The 17,500-nt window shown below is 43.3% G+C and overlaps 1 protein-coding gene across 1 annotated transcript in view; it reads left to right on the top strand.

Moving 5' to 3' along the window:
- Positions 1-17,500, top strand: part of LOC135570746 (protein sidekick-1-like) — a gene marked incomplete at its 5' end in the record, with an annotated part of 232,699 nt that overhangs the window by 163,608 nt on the left and 51,591 nt on the right. The window contains 4 exon segments of the mRNA XM_065016697.1: positions 520-714; positions 6,678-6,879; positions 12,852-12,955; positions 13,114-13,184. Coding sequence (XP_064872769.1) covers positions 520-714; positions 6,678-6,879; positions 12,852-12,955; positions 13,114-13,184 — 572 coding nt within the window.

Raw genomic sequence — 17,500 nt, forward strand, 5'->3', positions numbered from 1 at the left:
ACACACACACACACACACACACACACACACACACACACACACACACACACACACACACACACACTAGAACAACCACCCTCCCCCCAAAACCCACAAACGCCCTCACCAGAACACCAGGATTCTACATAAAGTAACTTTGTCTCTTTAACTCTCTGTCTCTCCTCCCTCCACCCCTCTCTTCCCCCTCCCTCCTCCTCCTCCTCCTCTCACTCTCCTCCCTCCACCCCTCTCTTCCCCCTCCCTCCTCCTCTCCCTCTCCTCTCCTCCCTCCACCGCTCTCTTCCCCCTCCCTCCTCCTCCTCCTCTCCCTCTCCTCCCTCCACCCCTCTCTTCCCCCTCCCTACCTCCTCCTCACTTCTCTCTCCTCCTCCCTGCCGTCCTCCCTCTTCCCCCTCCCTCCCTCCTCCTCACTTCTCTCTCCTCCTCCCCGCCGTCCTCCCTCTTCCCCCCCTCCCTCCCTCCCTCCTCCTCACTTCTCTCTCCTCCTCCCTGCCGTCCTCCCTCTTCCCCCTCTCATAGGTTATCAGATAGCGTACCGTCTGGATGCCGGCGACCCCATGCGGTTCACTACGGTGGAGGTGGGGTCGACCGCGCGTCAGTTTACAGTCAGCGGTTTGACCGGAGACCAGGCCTATGTGTTCAAGTTGACCGCTAGGACCTCTCAGGGATGGGGCAGAGCTGAGGAAGCTGTAGTTATCACCACCGAACGCAGAGGTAAGAGACACAGTACACAGAGACACAGAGCTGAGGAAGCTGTAGTTATCACCACCAAATACAGAGGTAAGAGGCACAGTACACAGAGACACAGAGCTGAGGAAGCTGTAGTTATCACCACCAAATACAGAGGTAAGAGACACAGTACACAGAGACACAGAGCTGAGGAAGCTGTAGTTATCACCACCGAATACAGAGGTAAGAGACACAGTACACAGAGACACAGAGCTGAGGAAGCTGTAGTTATCACCACCGAGGTAAGAGACGCACACCACAGTACACAGAGACACAGTACACAGAGACACAGTACACAGAGACACAGTACACAGAGACACAGTACACAGAGACACAGTAAACAGAGACACAGTACACAGAGACACAGTACACAGAGACACAGACACACAGGACACAGTACACAGAGACACAAAGTCACAGAGACACAGAGACACACACACCACAGTACACAGAGACACAGTACACAGAGACACAGTACACAGAGACACAGTACACAGAGACACATAGACACAGGACACAGAGACACACAGACCACAGTACACAGAGACACAGTACACAGAGACACAGTACACAGAGACACAGTACACAGAGACACAAAGTCACAGAGACACAGAGACACACACACCACAGTACACAGAGACACAGTACACAGAGACACATTACACAGAGACACAGTACACAGAGACACAGTACACAGAGACACAGAGACACACACACCACAGTACACAGAGACACAGTACACAGAGACACATTACACAGAGACACAGTACACAGAGACACAGTACACAGAGACACAGTTCACATTATAAAGCATTACTCATAATAAACTGAGATACATTACTCATTATAAACTGAGATAGCTACATTACTACATTACTCATTATAAACTGAGATAGCTACATTACTACATTACTCATTATAAACTGAGATAGCTACATTACTACATTACTCATTATAAACTGAGATAGCTACATTTACATTACATTATAAATGAGATACTCATTACTACATTACTCATTATAAACTGAGATAGCTACATTACTACATTACTCATTATAAACTGAGATAGCTACATTACTACATTACTCATTATAAACTGAGATAGCTACATTACTACATTACTCATTATAAACTGAGATAGCTACATTACTACATTACTCATTATAAACTGAGATAGCACCTTGTTCTACCAACTGAGCTACATTACTCATTATAAACTGAGAGGGGAGAGGAGGAGAGGAGGAGAGAGGGAGAGGGAGAGAGGGAACAGATTAATGAAGTTGAGAGAGAATCAATGAGGATTTTATTACCAGTCAGATCGATAACGATCTGAAATTAAACAATTACACTGCTGTCCCCCCTGTGTGTGTGTGTGTGTGTGTGTGTGTGTGTGTGTGTGTGTGTGTGTGTGTGTGTGTGTGTGTGTGTGTGTGTGTGTGTGTGTGTGTGTGTGTGTGTGTGTGTGTGTGTGTGTGTGTGTGTGTGTGTGTGTGTGTGCATGCGCGTGTCCACATTTACCTGTGCCAATTTGCTGAGCGAGCACGGTGAAGCTTTTAACAGTTCCTAATTGAATAACACATGTGTACACAACACTTTGGCATGAGTCTCTTATGAACACCAGGATCAATATGAACACCAGGACCAATATGAACACCAGGACCACAATATGAACACCAGGACCAATATGAACACCAGGACCACAATATGAACACCAGGACCAATATGAGGACCAATATGAACACCAGGACCACAATATGAACACCAGGACCAATATGAACACTAGGACCAATATGAACACTAGGACCAATATGAACACCAGGACCAATATGAACACCAGGACCAATATGAACACCAGGACCAATATGAACACCAGTACCATAATATGAACACCAGGACAAAAATGAACACCAGGACCAATATGAACACTAGGACCAATATGAACACCAGGACCAATATGAACACCAGTACCACAATATGAACACCAGGACCAATATGAACACCAGGACCAATATGAACACTAGGACCAATATGAACACCAGGACCACAATATGAACACCAGGACCACAATATGAACACCAGGACCAATATGAACACTAGGACCAATATGAACACCAGGACCACAATATGAACACCAGGACCACAATATGAACACCAGGACCACAATATGAACACCAGGACTGTTACGTTCCCCAGTTGATGTATTGTAGTTTGTATATTTGTATGTGTTTATTTCAGGAAATGGCTTCCTGAAATCCCTCAAGCAGCTGATTGGTCGACTCCATGGCTAATTGGAGAGCTGACCCCGCCCCCTCGTCAAGACTCAGCTGTCTCCAATTACCCATTCAATCTGAAGCTATATAAAAGCCAGTGTTCTGTTCAGGAGGGAGGGATTTGCTGGGAGGTCAAGAGAGATTTTCTGGGAGGTCATTGCAGAGAGATTTTGATAGAGGTTGATTTTGCTGGGAGTTCATTGCTGAGAGTTGGTATGTTTTGTGAGTTTGTTGCTCAGATAGAGCTTATTTTGATGTCCTTTGTTTCTTAGTTTGTTTGTGAAATTGTTTAATATTCTGTTTCATTTGTTCCCAGGGGGGAAGGGGAAGGCACCTAGGGAGTGCTTAGGCAAGAGGCCCGCGGGCATACATATACCCGTAGCATATTCGCTGTCTAGGCACACTAGGTAAGACCTGGGCGGACCACCCCCTGTATTTTGGTTAGGGCACCAGGTGGTGCTAAATTAGGTAAGTAGTGGGTAGGCAGGTAAGATAGGAGAGGGGGCTTTGAGATTTACTTTCTTTGCTTTGGTTCCGTCCAGCCCCTTTTCCCCATATTACAGTGTAAAAGAATAAAGTCCTTGTAAACGGTACCACATTCTGCCTGTTGTCATTCTTACTCGCACCTACAGTCCATACCTTTTTCGCTTCACGGAGAGTTTAGTTGTAGCAGGGTGTTGCGTTCCCTCTTCATAGAGGCGTGCGTAACAAGGACCAATATGAACACCAGGACCAATATGAACACCAGGAGCAATATGAACACCAGGACCAATATGAACACCAGGACCACAATATGAACACCAGGACCACAATATGAACACCAGGACCAACATGAACACCAGGACCAATATGAACACCAGGACCACAATATGAACACCAGGACCAATATGAACACCAGGACCAATATGAACACCAGGACCAATATGAACACCAGGACCACAATATGAACACCAGGACCAATATGAACACCAGGATCAATATGAACACCAGGACCAATATGAACACCAGGACCACAATATGAACACCAGGACCACAATATGAACACCAGGACCACAATATGAACACCAGGACCAATATGAACACCAGGACCAATATGAACACCAGGACCAATATAAACACCAGGACCAATATGAACACCAGGACCACAATATGAACACCAGGACCAATATGAACACCAGGATCACAATATGAACACCAGTACCACAATATGAACACCGGGACCAATATGAACACCAGGACCACAATATGAACACCAGGGCCAATATGAACACCAGGACCAATATGAACACCAGGACCAATATGAACACCAGGATCAATATGAACACCAGGACCACAATATGAACACCAGGACCACAATATGAACACCAGGACCAATATGAACACCAGGACCACAATATGAACACCAGGACCACAATATGAACACCAGGACCAATATGAACACCAGGACCAATATGAACACCAGGACCAATATGAACACCAGGACCAATATGAACACCAGGACCAATATGAACTATTCTTCAATGGCTGTGAGAAGTAGCTGGAAATTGGAGGGACCTGGAACACACTGTCGTACAAGTCGATACAGAGCATCCCAAACATGCTCAATGGGTGATATGTCTGGTGAGTCTGCAGGCCGTGGAATAACTGGTACATTTTCAGCTTCCAGGAATTGTGTACAGATCCTTGTGACATGGGGCCGTGCATTATCATGCTGAAACATGAGGTGATGGGGGCGGATGAATGGCACGACAATGGGCCTCAGGATTTCGTCACGGTATCTCTGTACCATCAAATTGCCATTGACAAAATGTAATTGTGTTCGTTGTCCGTAGCTTATGCCTGACCATACCATAACCACACTGCTACCATGGGGAACTCTGTTCACAACGTTGACATCAGCAAACCGCTCGCCCACACAACGCCATACACGTGGTCTGTGGTTGTGAGGCCAGTTGAATGTACTGCCAAATTCTCTAAAATGACGTTGGAGGCGGCTTATGGTTTGGAAACTAACATTCAATTCTCTGACAACAGCTCTGGTGTACATTCCTGTAGTTAGCAGGCCAATTACACGCTCCCTCAAAACTTGAGACATCTGTGGCATTGTGTTGTGTCATCTATCTATGACATCATCTGTGGCGTCGTGTCATCTATCTATGACATCATCTGTGACATTGTGTTGTGTCATCTATCTATGACATAATCTGTGGCGTTGTGTCGTGTCATCTATCTATGACATCATCTGTGGCGTTATGTCATCTATCTATGACATCATCTGTGACGTTGTGTTGTGTCATCTATCTATGACATCATCTGTGACATTGTGTTGTGTCATCTATCTATGACATCATCTGTGACATTGTTTCGTGTCATCTATCTATGACATCATCTGTGGCATTGTGTTGTGTCATCTATCTATGACATCATCTGTGGTGTTGTGTCGTGTCATCTATCTATGACATCATCTGTGGCGTTATGTCATCTATCTATGACATCATCTGTGACGTTGTGTTGTGTCATCTATCTATGACATCATCTGTGGCGTTGTGTCGTGTCATCTATCTATGACATCATCTGTGACATTGTTTCGTGTCATCTATCTATGACATCATCTGTGGCATTGTGTTGTGTCATCTATCTATGACATCATCTGTGGCGTTATGTCGTGTCATCTATCTATGACATCATCTGTGACATTGTGTTGTGTCATCTATGACATAATCTGTGGCGTTGTGTTGTGTCATCTATCATCTATCTATGCCACAGACTGGTTTCTCACAACTTCCAAGGAACCAAATGTGCCAGCTATCTATGACATCATCTGTGGCGTTGTGTTGTGTCATCTATCTATGACATCATCTGTGGTGTTGTGTCGTGTCTTCTATCTATGACATCATCTGTGGCGTTGTGTTGTGTCATCTATCTATGACATCATCTGCGGCGTTGTGTCATCTATCTATGACATCATCTGTGGTGTTGTGTTGTGTCATCTATCTATGACATCATCTGCGGCGTTGTGTCATCTATCTATGACATCATCTGCGGCGTTGTGTCATCTATCTATGACATCATCTGCGGCGTTGTGTCATCTATCTATGACATCATCTGTGGTGTTGTGTCATCTATCTATGACATCATCTGTGGCGTTGTGTCTTCTATCTATGACACAACACAATGCCACAGACTGGGTTCCCACAACTTCTAAGGAACCAAATGTGCCAGCTGGATACACACTGATATGGTAACACACAAACACCATTGGTTATAGTGTGGTGTGACTCAAAGCTCTGTTGTTCCATGATACTACCAGCTGAACTGATAGAGTTCTGCTCTGTTGGGGGCTTAGACACAAGCTGAAGGATCAACGGACTATGGAGATCACTGAATAATACCTCTCTCTGTCTCTCAGTTCAATAGACTTCATTTACATGGCCAGTTAAATCTCTACCTCTCCCTATTTCTCTCTCTGTCTCTGTCTCTCTCCCTATTTCTCTCTCTCTCTCTCTCCCTATTTCTCTCTCTGTCTCTGTCTCTCTGTCTCTGTCTCTGTCTCTCTCTCTGTCTCTCTCTCTCTCTCCCCCTATTTCTCTCTCTCTCTCTGTCTCTGTCTCTCTCTCTCTCTCTCTCTCCCTATTTTCTCTCTGTCTCTGTCTCTCTACCTCTCTCTCCCCCCTCCAGAGCGTCCCTCTCCCCCCAGGAAGTTGTCCGTCCCCCAGGGGGAGGTCCAATCTCGTAGGCTCCGCCTCCACTGGGTTGCCGGGATGACAGGCTCCTCCCCCCTACGGTACTACTGCCTGCAAACCAGAGAGCTTCCGACCGGAGACTGGACCAGTCACTCTGCTGATATACCACACAATTACACAGCCTGGACCGTAGAGAGGTAACCATGACCACCACACAACCACAAAACAACTGAAACCAGTGCTACAAATAAACTTTTTTTTGTTATTGGTAGCACTGGTGCTCCTAACTGGCGCTGGTGCTCCTAACTGTCACTGGTGCTCCTAACTGGCGCTGGTGCTCCTAACTGTTGTTACGCACGCCTCTATGAAGAGGGAACGCAACACCCTGCTACAACTAAACTCTCCGTGAAGCGAAAAAGGTATGGACTGTAGGTGCGAGTAAGAATCACAACAGGCAGAATGTGGTACCGTTTACAAGGACTTTATTCCTTTACACGGTAATATGGGGAAAAGGGGCTGGACGGAACCAAAGCAAAGAAAGTAAATCTCAAAGCCCCCTCTCCTATCTTACCTGCCTAACCAATACTTACCTAATTTAGCACCACCTGGTGCCCTAACCAAAATACAGGGGGTGGTCCGCCCAGGTCTTACCTAGTGTGCCTAGACAGCGAATATGCTACGGGTATATGTATGCCCGCGGGCCTCTTGCCTAAGCACTCCCTAGGTGCCTTCCCCTTCCCCCCTGGGAACAAATGAAACAGAATATTAAACAATTTCACAAACAAACTAAGAAACAAAGGACATCAAAATAAGCTCTATCTGAGCAACAAACTCACAAAACATACCAACTCTCAGCAATGAACTCCCAGCAAAATCAACCTCTATCAAAATCTCTCTAGCAAAAACTCTGCAATGACCTCCCAGCAAATCTCTCTACAAAAAGATCTCGCTCCTGAACAGAACACTGGCTTTTATATAGCGTCTGAGGGAATGGTTAATTGGAGACAGCTGCGTCTTGACGAGGGGGCGGGGTCAGCTCTCCAATTAGCCCTGGAGTCGACCAATCAGCTGCTTGAAGGATTTCCGGAAGCCATTTCCTGAAATAAACACATGCACAAACACAAACTACAACACATAAACTGGGGAACGTAACACTGTCACTGGTGCTCCTAATTGGCACTGGTGCTCCTAATTGGCACTAGTGCTCCTAATTGGCACTGGTGCTCCTAATTGGCACTAGTGCTCCTAATTAGCACTGGTGCTCCTAATTGGCACTGGTGCTCCTAATTGGCACTAGTGCTCCTAATTAACACTGGTGCTCCTAACTAGCACTGGTGCTCCTAACTGGCACTGGTGCTCCTAATTAGCACTGGTGCTCCTAACTAGCACTGGTGCTCCTAACTAGCACTGGTGCTCCTAACTGGAGCTGGTGCTCCTAACTTTAAAAAATGTATGTGCACAACATTAAGTCTAGGAGCACCAGAATATTTTGTATTTTTTTATTGATTGAGATATAGCATATATAGTCCCAGTCAGTATTGGATAGAATGCCTGCCTGTGGGGAAAACAACCTGTGGTTACCTAGGTTACCCCAAAGCAAAAAAAAACGTTTTCAAACGCAATTTTCATGAATTACCAAACTAAATTTAAGAAAAGTAGGACTTTTCAAAATTGTCTGTTCCACAGCATTCTCACTATGTCAAATTCTAGGGCTTCGCTCATGCCCTTTTTCATGACGGTGCTAGCAGAGAGTGAGTGTTAGCTAGCTACCGACCAGAACGTTACGCTAGCAGAGAGTGAGTGCTAGCTAGCTACCGATCGGAACATTACGCTAGCAGTTAGTGAGTGCTAGCTAGCTACCGACCAGAACGTTACGCTAGCAGAGAGTGAGTGCTAGCTAGCTACCGACCAGGAACGTTACGCTAGCAGTGAGTGAATGCTAGCTAGCTACCAACCGGAACATTACGCTAGCGGTGAGTGAGTAACTAGCTAGCACATAGGAAAAAACCTAGAGAGGAACCAGGCTATGTGGCCAGTCCTCTTCTGGCTGTGCCGGGTGGAGATTATAACAGGATATGGCCAAGATGTTCAACTGTTTATAGATGACCAGCAGGGTCAAATAATAATAATAAATACAAATAAATAAATAATAAATAATAATAATCACAGTGGTTGTAGAGGGTGCAACAGGTCAACACTTCAGGAGTAAATGTCAGTTGGCTTTTCATTTTTTGAAGCACATGTTGTGTAACATTTAATTGAAATATTTAATCCTGTAAAGACATTTTGCTTATAATGAAATGCTAAAATGTTGATATAAAACAGTATTATTGTTATTATATTATTATTATTATATTATATATTATTATTATATTATATATTATTATTATATTATATATTATTATTATTATTATATATTATTATTATATTATATTATTATTATTATATTATATATTATTATTATTATTATATATATATTATTATTATTATATTATATATTATTATTATATATTATTATTATTATATATTATTATTATATTATATATTATTATTATTATATATTATTATTATTATATATTATTATTATATTATTATTATTATATATTATTATTATATTATATATTATTATTATATATTATTATTATTATATATTATTATTATATATTATTATTATTATTATTATATATTATTATTATATTATATATTATTATTATATTATATAAAACATTGAAATGACAAAGTGGATTACTAGGTTTCTACATTGTGTAAAAGCGACATCCAAAATTCTACACCGTCTCTTTCTCTTGTGACTGATGACATGAGATCAGTCGTTCATTTGTTGTTGTGATCATTGATCTCCCTTTTTCCTCTCTTTCCGTGATGTTTAGATATACTGGTAAAGTAACCAGGTTGTTAGCTAGCTAGCTAATTAATGAGGTAACATGACTGAACAAGATATGCTGGTAAAGTAACCAGGTTGTTAGCTAGCTAGCTAATTAATGAGGTAACATGACTGAACAAGATATGCTGGTAAAGTAACCAGGTTGTTAATGAGGTAACATGCTGAACAAGCTAATTAATGAGGTACCATGACTGAACAAGATATGCTGGTAAAGTAAGCAGGTTGTTAGCTAGCTAGCTAATTAATGAGGTACCATGACTGAACAAGATATACTGGTAAAGTAACCAGATTGTTAGCTAGCTAGCTAATTAATGAGGTACCATGACTGAACAAGATATACTGGTAAAGTAACCAGGTTGTTAGCTAGCTAGCTAATTAATGAGGTAACATGACTGAACAAGATATGCTGGTAAAGTAACCAGGTTGTTAGCTAGCTAGCTAATTAATGAGGTAACATGACTGAACAAGATATGCTGGTAAAGTAACCAGGTTGTTAGCTAGCTAGCTAATTAATGAGGTAACATGACTGAACAAGATATACTGGTAAAGCAACCAGGTTGTTAGCTAGTTAGCTAATTAATGAGGTAACATGACTGAACAAGATATACTGGTAAAGCAACCAGGTTGTTAGCTAGCTAGCTAATTAATGAGGTAACATGACTGAACAAGATATGCTGGTAAAGTAACCAGGTTGTTAGCTAGCTAGCTAATTAATGAGGTAACATGACTGAACAAAGTGTAAACAAATACCTGTGTGTGGTTTTGGAACGACATGGTTTATGAATAGGACCTAAAAAACAAACGTTTTGGTCCATCAGTCACTGTGGCAGGTAGGTAGAAAAATCGACTCAAAACTCAACTACATTTATTTAATAACACACAAAAAAACACTTGTTTCTCATTTATCTTCTCCAGGTTTCATTGTCTTTTCTCTAGGTTTTCACTGTAGAATATCTATATATATTTACCTTTTTGGTAAAAGTACAGTGATCTCCATGGTAACCGTTGTTATAGAAAAACAACTAGATTGGATGTTCTAGGTCTTACATGTTTAAACCACATCAGGATCAACAGCCTTTGGAAGTGTAGTAGTTCTATCATTTCAGTTGTTGCACCTCAGAAGACTGATGTTTGGCTGGCTGTTTTTTTTCTGGAAACTTACCATGGAGATCGCTGTACTTTGTAGATGAGCCGACTTTGTAGTTAAGATTTTCATTTAGAAAGTTTTATGGGGAAAAGCCTTTAGACTGTTGCGGCATCGCTAACTGGTTTCACAAAGTGTTAGACACAGGCCGTTCCCATGCCGTTACGGATTCAGAGAGTTGCAGGAAATACAAATCATTGATGCGTTCTTTAATATTCTTTACATGTAGGCTTTGGATTGAAGGAATCTGCGCTGGCTGTTTCCTCCAGGCCTCTGAAACAACGGGGGGGAAGAGAGAGAGAGAGAGAGAGAGAGACAGAGAGACACAGAGAGACACACAGAGAAAGACACAGAGAGGGAGAGACACAGAGAGAGACAGAGAGAGGGACACACAGAGAGAGAGAGACACTGAGAGAAACACACAGAAAGAGAGACACAGAAAGAGACACAGAGAGAGACACAGACAAAGACAGAGACACAGAGAGAGAGACACAGAGAGACACACAGAGAGACACACAGAGAAAGACACAGAGAGAGAGAGAGAGACGCAGAGAGAGAGACACAGAGATAGAGACACAGCGAGAGAGAGACACAGAGAGAGACACAGATAGAGAGATGGAGGAAGGAAATCATAAGATCTATCTACCTCTCTCTCTACCTCTCTCTCTCTCTACCTCTCTCTCCCCCCCTCTCTCTCTCTCTCTCTCTCTGTCTCTCTCTCTCTCTCTCTCTCTCTCTCTCTCTCTCCCTCTCTGTCTCTGTCTCTCTCTCTCTCCCTCCCTCTCTCTCTCTCCCTCTCTCTTTTTGCTGTTGTAGTTTATGTTGTTGATTGCTTTAGTTCACAGGGATTTAGACTACTCCAGATTACACACACGCAGACACACACACACACACACACACACATTATTTATCCCTAATGGTTGTTTTCATCGTAGTCCCCAGGCCCAGTGCTGCTGCCGCCCCCTCTGAGGCAGCTGTCTTTGATGTTGTATTCCTACGATACCCACAATTCCCCAGGAACACTTCCTGTCCCCCTCCACGATCACATTACCATACAGTCACAACACAATCTCTCTCTCTCTCAATTAAAGTCAATTCAAGGGGCTTTATTGGCATGGGAAACATGTGTTAACATTGCCAAAGCAAGTGAAGTAGATAATATACAAAAGTGAAATAAACAATAAAAATGAACAGTAAACATTACACTGACAGAAGTTCCAAAAGAATAAAGACATTTCAAATGTCATATTATGTCTATATACAGTGTTGTAATGATGTGCAAATAGTTAAAGTACAAAAGGGAAAATAAATAAGAATAAATATATGTTGTATTTACAATGGTGTTTGTTCTTCACTGGTTGCCGTTTTCTTGTGGCAACAGGTCACAAATCTTGCTGCTGTGATGCACACTGGTATTTCATCCAGTAGATATCAAAATGCATCAAAATTGGATATGTTTACAATTTATTTCTGGGTCTGTGTAACCTGAGGGAAATATGTCTCTCTATTTAGGGCCAAATAGCATTCTAGTTTGCTATGTTTGTTAATTCTTTCCAATGTGTCAAGTAATTATCTTTTTGTGTTCTCATGATTTGTTTGGGTCTAATTGTGTTGCTGTCCTGTGAACGGAGCCCCAGGACCAGCTTGATTAGGGGACTCTTCTCCAGGTTCAACTCTCTCTCTGTCTCTCTCTCTGTCTCTGTCTCTCTCTCTCTCTCTCTCTCTCTCTCTCTCTCTCTCTGGCTCTCTGTCTCTCTGTCTCTGTCTCTGTCTCTCTCTCTCTCTCTCTCTCTGTCTCTCTCTCTCTCTCTCTCTGTCTCTGTCTCTGTCTCTGTCTCTGTCTCTGTCTCTCTGTCTCTCTCTGTCTTTCTGGTTGGGCCCTAGCCAGGCCATCTATACCATCTACTGCATCTTGCCGCTCGACCATCGCTCATCCATATATTTATATGTACATATTCTTATTCCATCCCTTTAGATTTGTGTGTATTTCGCTACACTCGCATTAACATCTGCTAACCATGTGTACGTGACCAATACAATTGGATTTGATTTGATTGATAGACCTGACTCCCGCTTCTACAGGAGAATATTCTATGTGACTGTTAAGTTTATGTGTTTTACAGACTGAAACCCTTCACGTCGTACAAGCTGAGGATGCTGGCAACCAACGATGTAGGAGACAGCAACTACAGCAAAGAGACGGAGGCTGTTATCACACTACAGGATGGTAGGAGACAGGAAGGAGGGAGGGAGGGAGGGAGGGAGGGAGGGAGGGAGGGGAGGGAGGGAGGGAGGGAGGGAGGGAGGGAGGGAGGAAAATTACTCTGTTTTATATTGTCCAAATTAAGATTTTTCCATTTTCTTTCCATCTGTCCATCTGTATAGTTCCCGAGGAGGCTCCAGTGATAGTATCAGTGAAACCCTCTACTACTACCTCTGTTCTGGTGCAGTGGCAGGTACACACACACACACACACACACACACACACACACACACACACACAGACAGAACACACTAAACACATCCAGATCGCTCAAGATTGACTTTGAAATTGGACATCTGTTGGGAACTGGGAACTGGGAAATGCATTCAAAACTGACCACTAGGCTTTACCTAGCATAGACTTGTAGATAACCTGTAGCCACTAGGCTTTACCTAGCATAGACCTGTAGATAACCTGTAGCCACTAGGCTTTACCTAGCATAGACTTGTAGATAACCTGTAGCCACTAGGGGGAGTGAGCGTTTAATGTTTGGAGCAACTTGGAACTTTGACCTTTGGATTAAAGGGAGATATGAGTCTCCAGCTTCAGTGATTTTTGCAATTCGTTCCAGTCATTGGCAGCAGAGAACTGGAAGGAAAGGCGGCCAAAGGGAGTGTTGGCTTTGAGGATGACCAGTGAAATATACAGTGCCTTGCGAAAGTATTCGGCCCCCTTGAACTTTGCGACCTTTTGCCACATTTCAGGCTTCAAACATGAAGATATAAAACTGTACTCTTTTGTGAAGAATCAACAACAAGTGGGACACAATCATGAAGTGGAACGACATTTATTGGATATTTCAAACTTTTTTAACAAATCAAAAACTGAAAAATTGGGCGTGCAAAATGATTCAGCCCCTTAAGTTAATACTTTGTAGCGCCACCTTTTGCTGCGATTACAGCTGTAAGTCGCTTGGGGTATGTCTCTATCAGTTTTGCACATCGAGAGACTGAATTTTTTTCCCATTCCTCCTTACAAAACAGCTCGAGCTCAGTGAGGTTGGATGGAGAGCATTTGTGAACAGCAGTTTTCAGTTCTTTCCACAGATTCTCGATTGGATTCAGGTCTGGACTTTGCCTTGGCCATTCTAACACCTGGATATGTTTATTTTTGAACCATTCCATTGTAGATTTTGCTTTATGTTTTGGATCATTGTCTTGTTGGAAGAAAAATCTCCATCCCAGTCTCAGGTCTTTTGCAGACTCCATCAGGTTTTCTTCCAGAATGGTCCTGTATTTGGCTCCATCCATCTTCCCATCAATTTTAACCATCTTCCCTGTCCCTGCTGAAGAAAATCAGGACACCAAACCATGATGCTGCCACCACCATGTTTGACAGTGGGGATGGTGTGTTCAGGGTGATGAGCTGTGTTGCTTTTACGCCAAACATAACGTTTTGCATTGTTGCCAAAAAGTTCAATTTTGGTTTCATCTGACCAGAGCACCTTCTTCCACATGTTTGGTGTGTCTCCCAGGTGGCTTGTGGCAAACTTTAAACTACACTTTTTATGGATATCTTTAAGAAATGGCTTTCTTCTTGCCACTCTTCCATAAAGTCCAGATTTGTGCAATATACGACTGATTGTTGTCCTATGGACAGAGTCTCCCACCTCAGCTGTAGATCTCTGCAGTTCATCCAGAGTGATCATGGGCCTCTTGGCTGCATCTCTGATCAGTCTTCTCCTTGTATGAGCTGAAAGTTTAGAGGGACGGCCAGGTCTTGGTAGATTTGCAGTGGTCTGATACTCCTTCCATTTCAATATTATCGCTTGCACAGTGCTCCTTGGGATGTTTAAAGCTTGGGACATATTTTTGTATCCAAATCCTGCTTTAAACATCTTCACAACAGTATCTCGGACCTGCCTGGTGTGTTCCTTGTTTTTCATGATGCTCTCTGCGCTTTTAACGGACCTCTGAGACTATCACAGTGCAGGTGCATTTATACGGAGACTTGATTAGACACAGGTGGATTGTATTTATCATCATTAGTCATTTAGGTCAACATTGGATCATTCAGAGATCCTCACTGAACTTCTGGAGAGAGTTTGCTGCACTGAAAGTAAAGGGGCTGAATAATTTTGCACGCCCAATTTTTCAGTTTTTGATTTGTTAAAAAAGTTTGAAATATCCAATAAATGTTGTTCCACTTCATGATTGTGTCCCACTTGTTGTTGATTCTTCACAAAAAAATAAAGTTTTATATCTTTATGTTTGAAGCCTGAAATGTGGCAAAAGGTCGCAAAGTTCAAGGGTGCCGAATACTTTCGCAAGGCACTGTACCTGCTAGAGTGTGTGCTACGGGTGGGTGCTGCTATGGTGACCAGTGAGCTGAGATAAGGTGGGGCTTTACCTAGCATAGACTTATAGATGACCTGGAGCCAGTGGGTTTGGCGACGAGTATGAAGCGAGGGCCAGCCAACGAGAGCATACATGTCACAGTGGTGGGTAGTATATGGGGCTTTGGTGACAAAACGGATAGACTACATCCAGTTTGCTGTGTAGAGTGTTGGAGGCTATTTTGTAAATGTCTTTGTAAATCGCCAAAGTCAAGGATTGGTAGAATAGTCAGTTTTACGAGGGTATGTTTGGCAGCATGAGTGAAGAAAGCTTTGTTGCGAAATAGGAAGCTGATTCTAGATTTAATTTTGGATTTGAGATGCTTAATGTGAGTCTGGAAGGACAGTTTACAGTCTAGCCAGACACCTAGAATATGTGGACAACTACAAATACGTATTCTAAATCAGAACCGTCCAGAGTAGTGATGCTAGTCGGGTGGGCGGGTGCGGGCAGCGAACGGTTAAAGAGCATGCATTTGGTTTTACTAGCATTTTAAAGCAGTTGTAGGCCACGGAAGGAGAGTTGTATGGCATTGAAGCTCATTTGGAGGTTTGTTAACACAGTGTCGAAAGAAGGGCCAGATGTATACAGAATGGTATCGTCTGAGTAGAGGTGGATCAGGTAATCACCAGCAGCAAGAGCGACATCATTGATGTATACAGAGAAAAGAGTCGGCCTGAGAATTGAACCCTGTGGCACCTCCATAGAGATCGCCAGAGGTCCGGACAACAGGCCCTCCGATTTGACACACTGAACTCTATCAGAGAAGTAGTTGGTGAACCAGGCGAGGCAATCATTTGAGAAATCCAGGCTGTTGTGTCTGCCAATAAGAATGCGGTGATTGACAGAGTCGAAAGCCTTGCCCAGGTTGATGAAGACGGCTGCACAGTACTGTCTTTTATCGATGGCGGATATTATATCGTTTAGGACCTGGAGCGTGACTGAGGTGCACCCATGACCAGCTCGGAAACCAGATTGCATAGTGGAGAAGGTACGGTGGGATTCGAACTGGTCGGTGATCTGTTTGTTAACTTGGTTTTAGAAGATTTTAGAAGGGCAGGGCAGGATGGATATAGGTCTATAACAGTTTGGGTCTAGAGTGTCTCCCCCTTTGAAGAGAGGGATGACCGCGGCTTTCCAATCTTTGGGGATCTCAGACGATACAAAAGAGAGGTTGAACAGGCTAGTAATAGGGGTTGCAACAATTTCAGCGGATAATTTTAGAAAGAGAGGGTTCAGATTGTCTAGTCCTGCTGATTTGTAGGGATCCAGTTTTGGGACTTTACAGAGTCCCTAAACGTTTTGGAATTAGTGCTACAGGATGCAGATTTCTGTTTGAAAAAGCCTTAGCTAGCCTGTGTATATTGGTTCCTGACTTCCCTGAAAAGTTGCATATTGTTGGCTATTCGATGCTAATGCAGAATGCCACAGGATGTTGTTGTGCTGGTCAAGGGCAGTCAAGTGAACCATCTGTTGGGGGGCTTATTTAAGATGGTGAGGAAAGCACTTTTAAAGAGCAGGCATCCTCTACTGATGGAATGAGGTCATTATCCTACCAGGATATCTGGGCCAGGTCGATTAGAAAGGCCTGCACGCTGAAGTGTTTTAGGGAGCGTTTAACAGTGATGAGGGGTGGTCGTTTGACCACGGACGCAGGCAATGAGGCAGTGATCGCTGAGATCCTGGTTGAAGGCAGCAGAGGTGTATTTAGAGGGCAAGTTGGTCAGGATGATATCTATGAGGGTGCCCATGGTTATGGATTTAGGGTTGTACCTGGTAAATTCCTTGATAATTTGTGTGAGATTGTGTTAAGCATATCCCAGTTTAGGTCACCTAACAGTACGAACTCTGAAGATAGATGGGGGGGGAATCAATTCACATGTGGTGTCCAGGGCACATCTGGGGGCTGAGGGGGGTCTATAACAAGCGGCAACGGTGAGAGACTTGTTTCTGGAAAGGTGGATTTTTAGAAGTAGAAGCTCAAATTGTTTGGGCACAGACCTGGATAGTAGGACAGAACTCTGCAGGCTCTCTCTGCAGTAGATTGCAACTCCGCCCCCTTTGGCAGTTCTATCTTGTTGGAAAATGTTGGGCATTCCTAAACCAGGATTCAGACACGGCTCGGACATCAGGGTTGGCAGAGTGTGATAAAGCAGTGAATAAAGTAAACTTA

Source organism: Oncorhynchus nerka, unplaced genomic scaffold (assembly GCF_034236695.1).
Source record: "Oncorhynchus nerka isolate Pitt River unplaced genomic scaffold, Oner_Uvic_2.0 unplaced_scaffold_906, whole genome shotgun sequence".
Lineage (NCBI taxonomy): Eukaryota > Metazoa > Chordata > Actinopteri > Salmoniformes > Salmonidae > Oncorhynchus > Oncorhynchus nerka.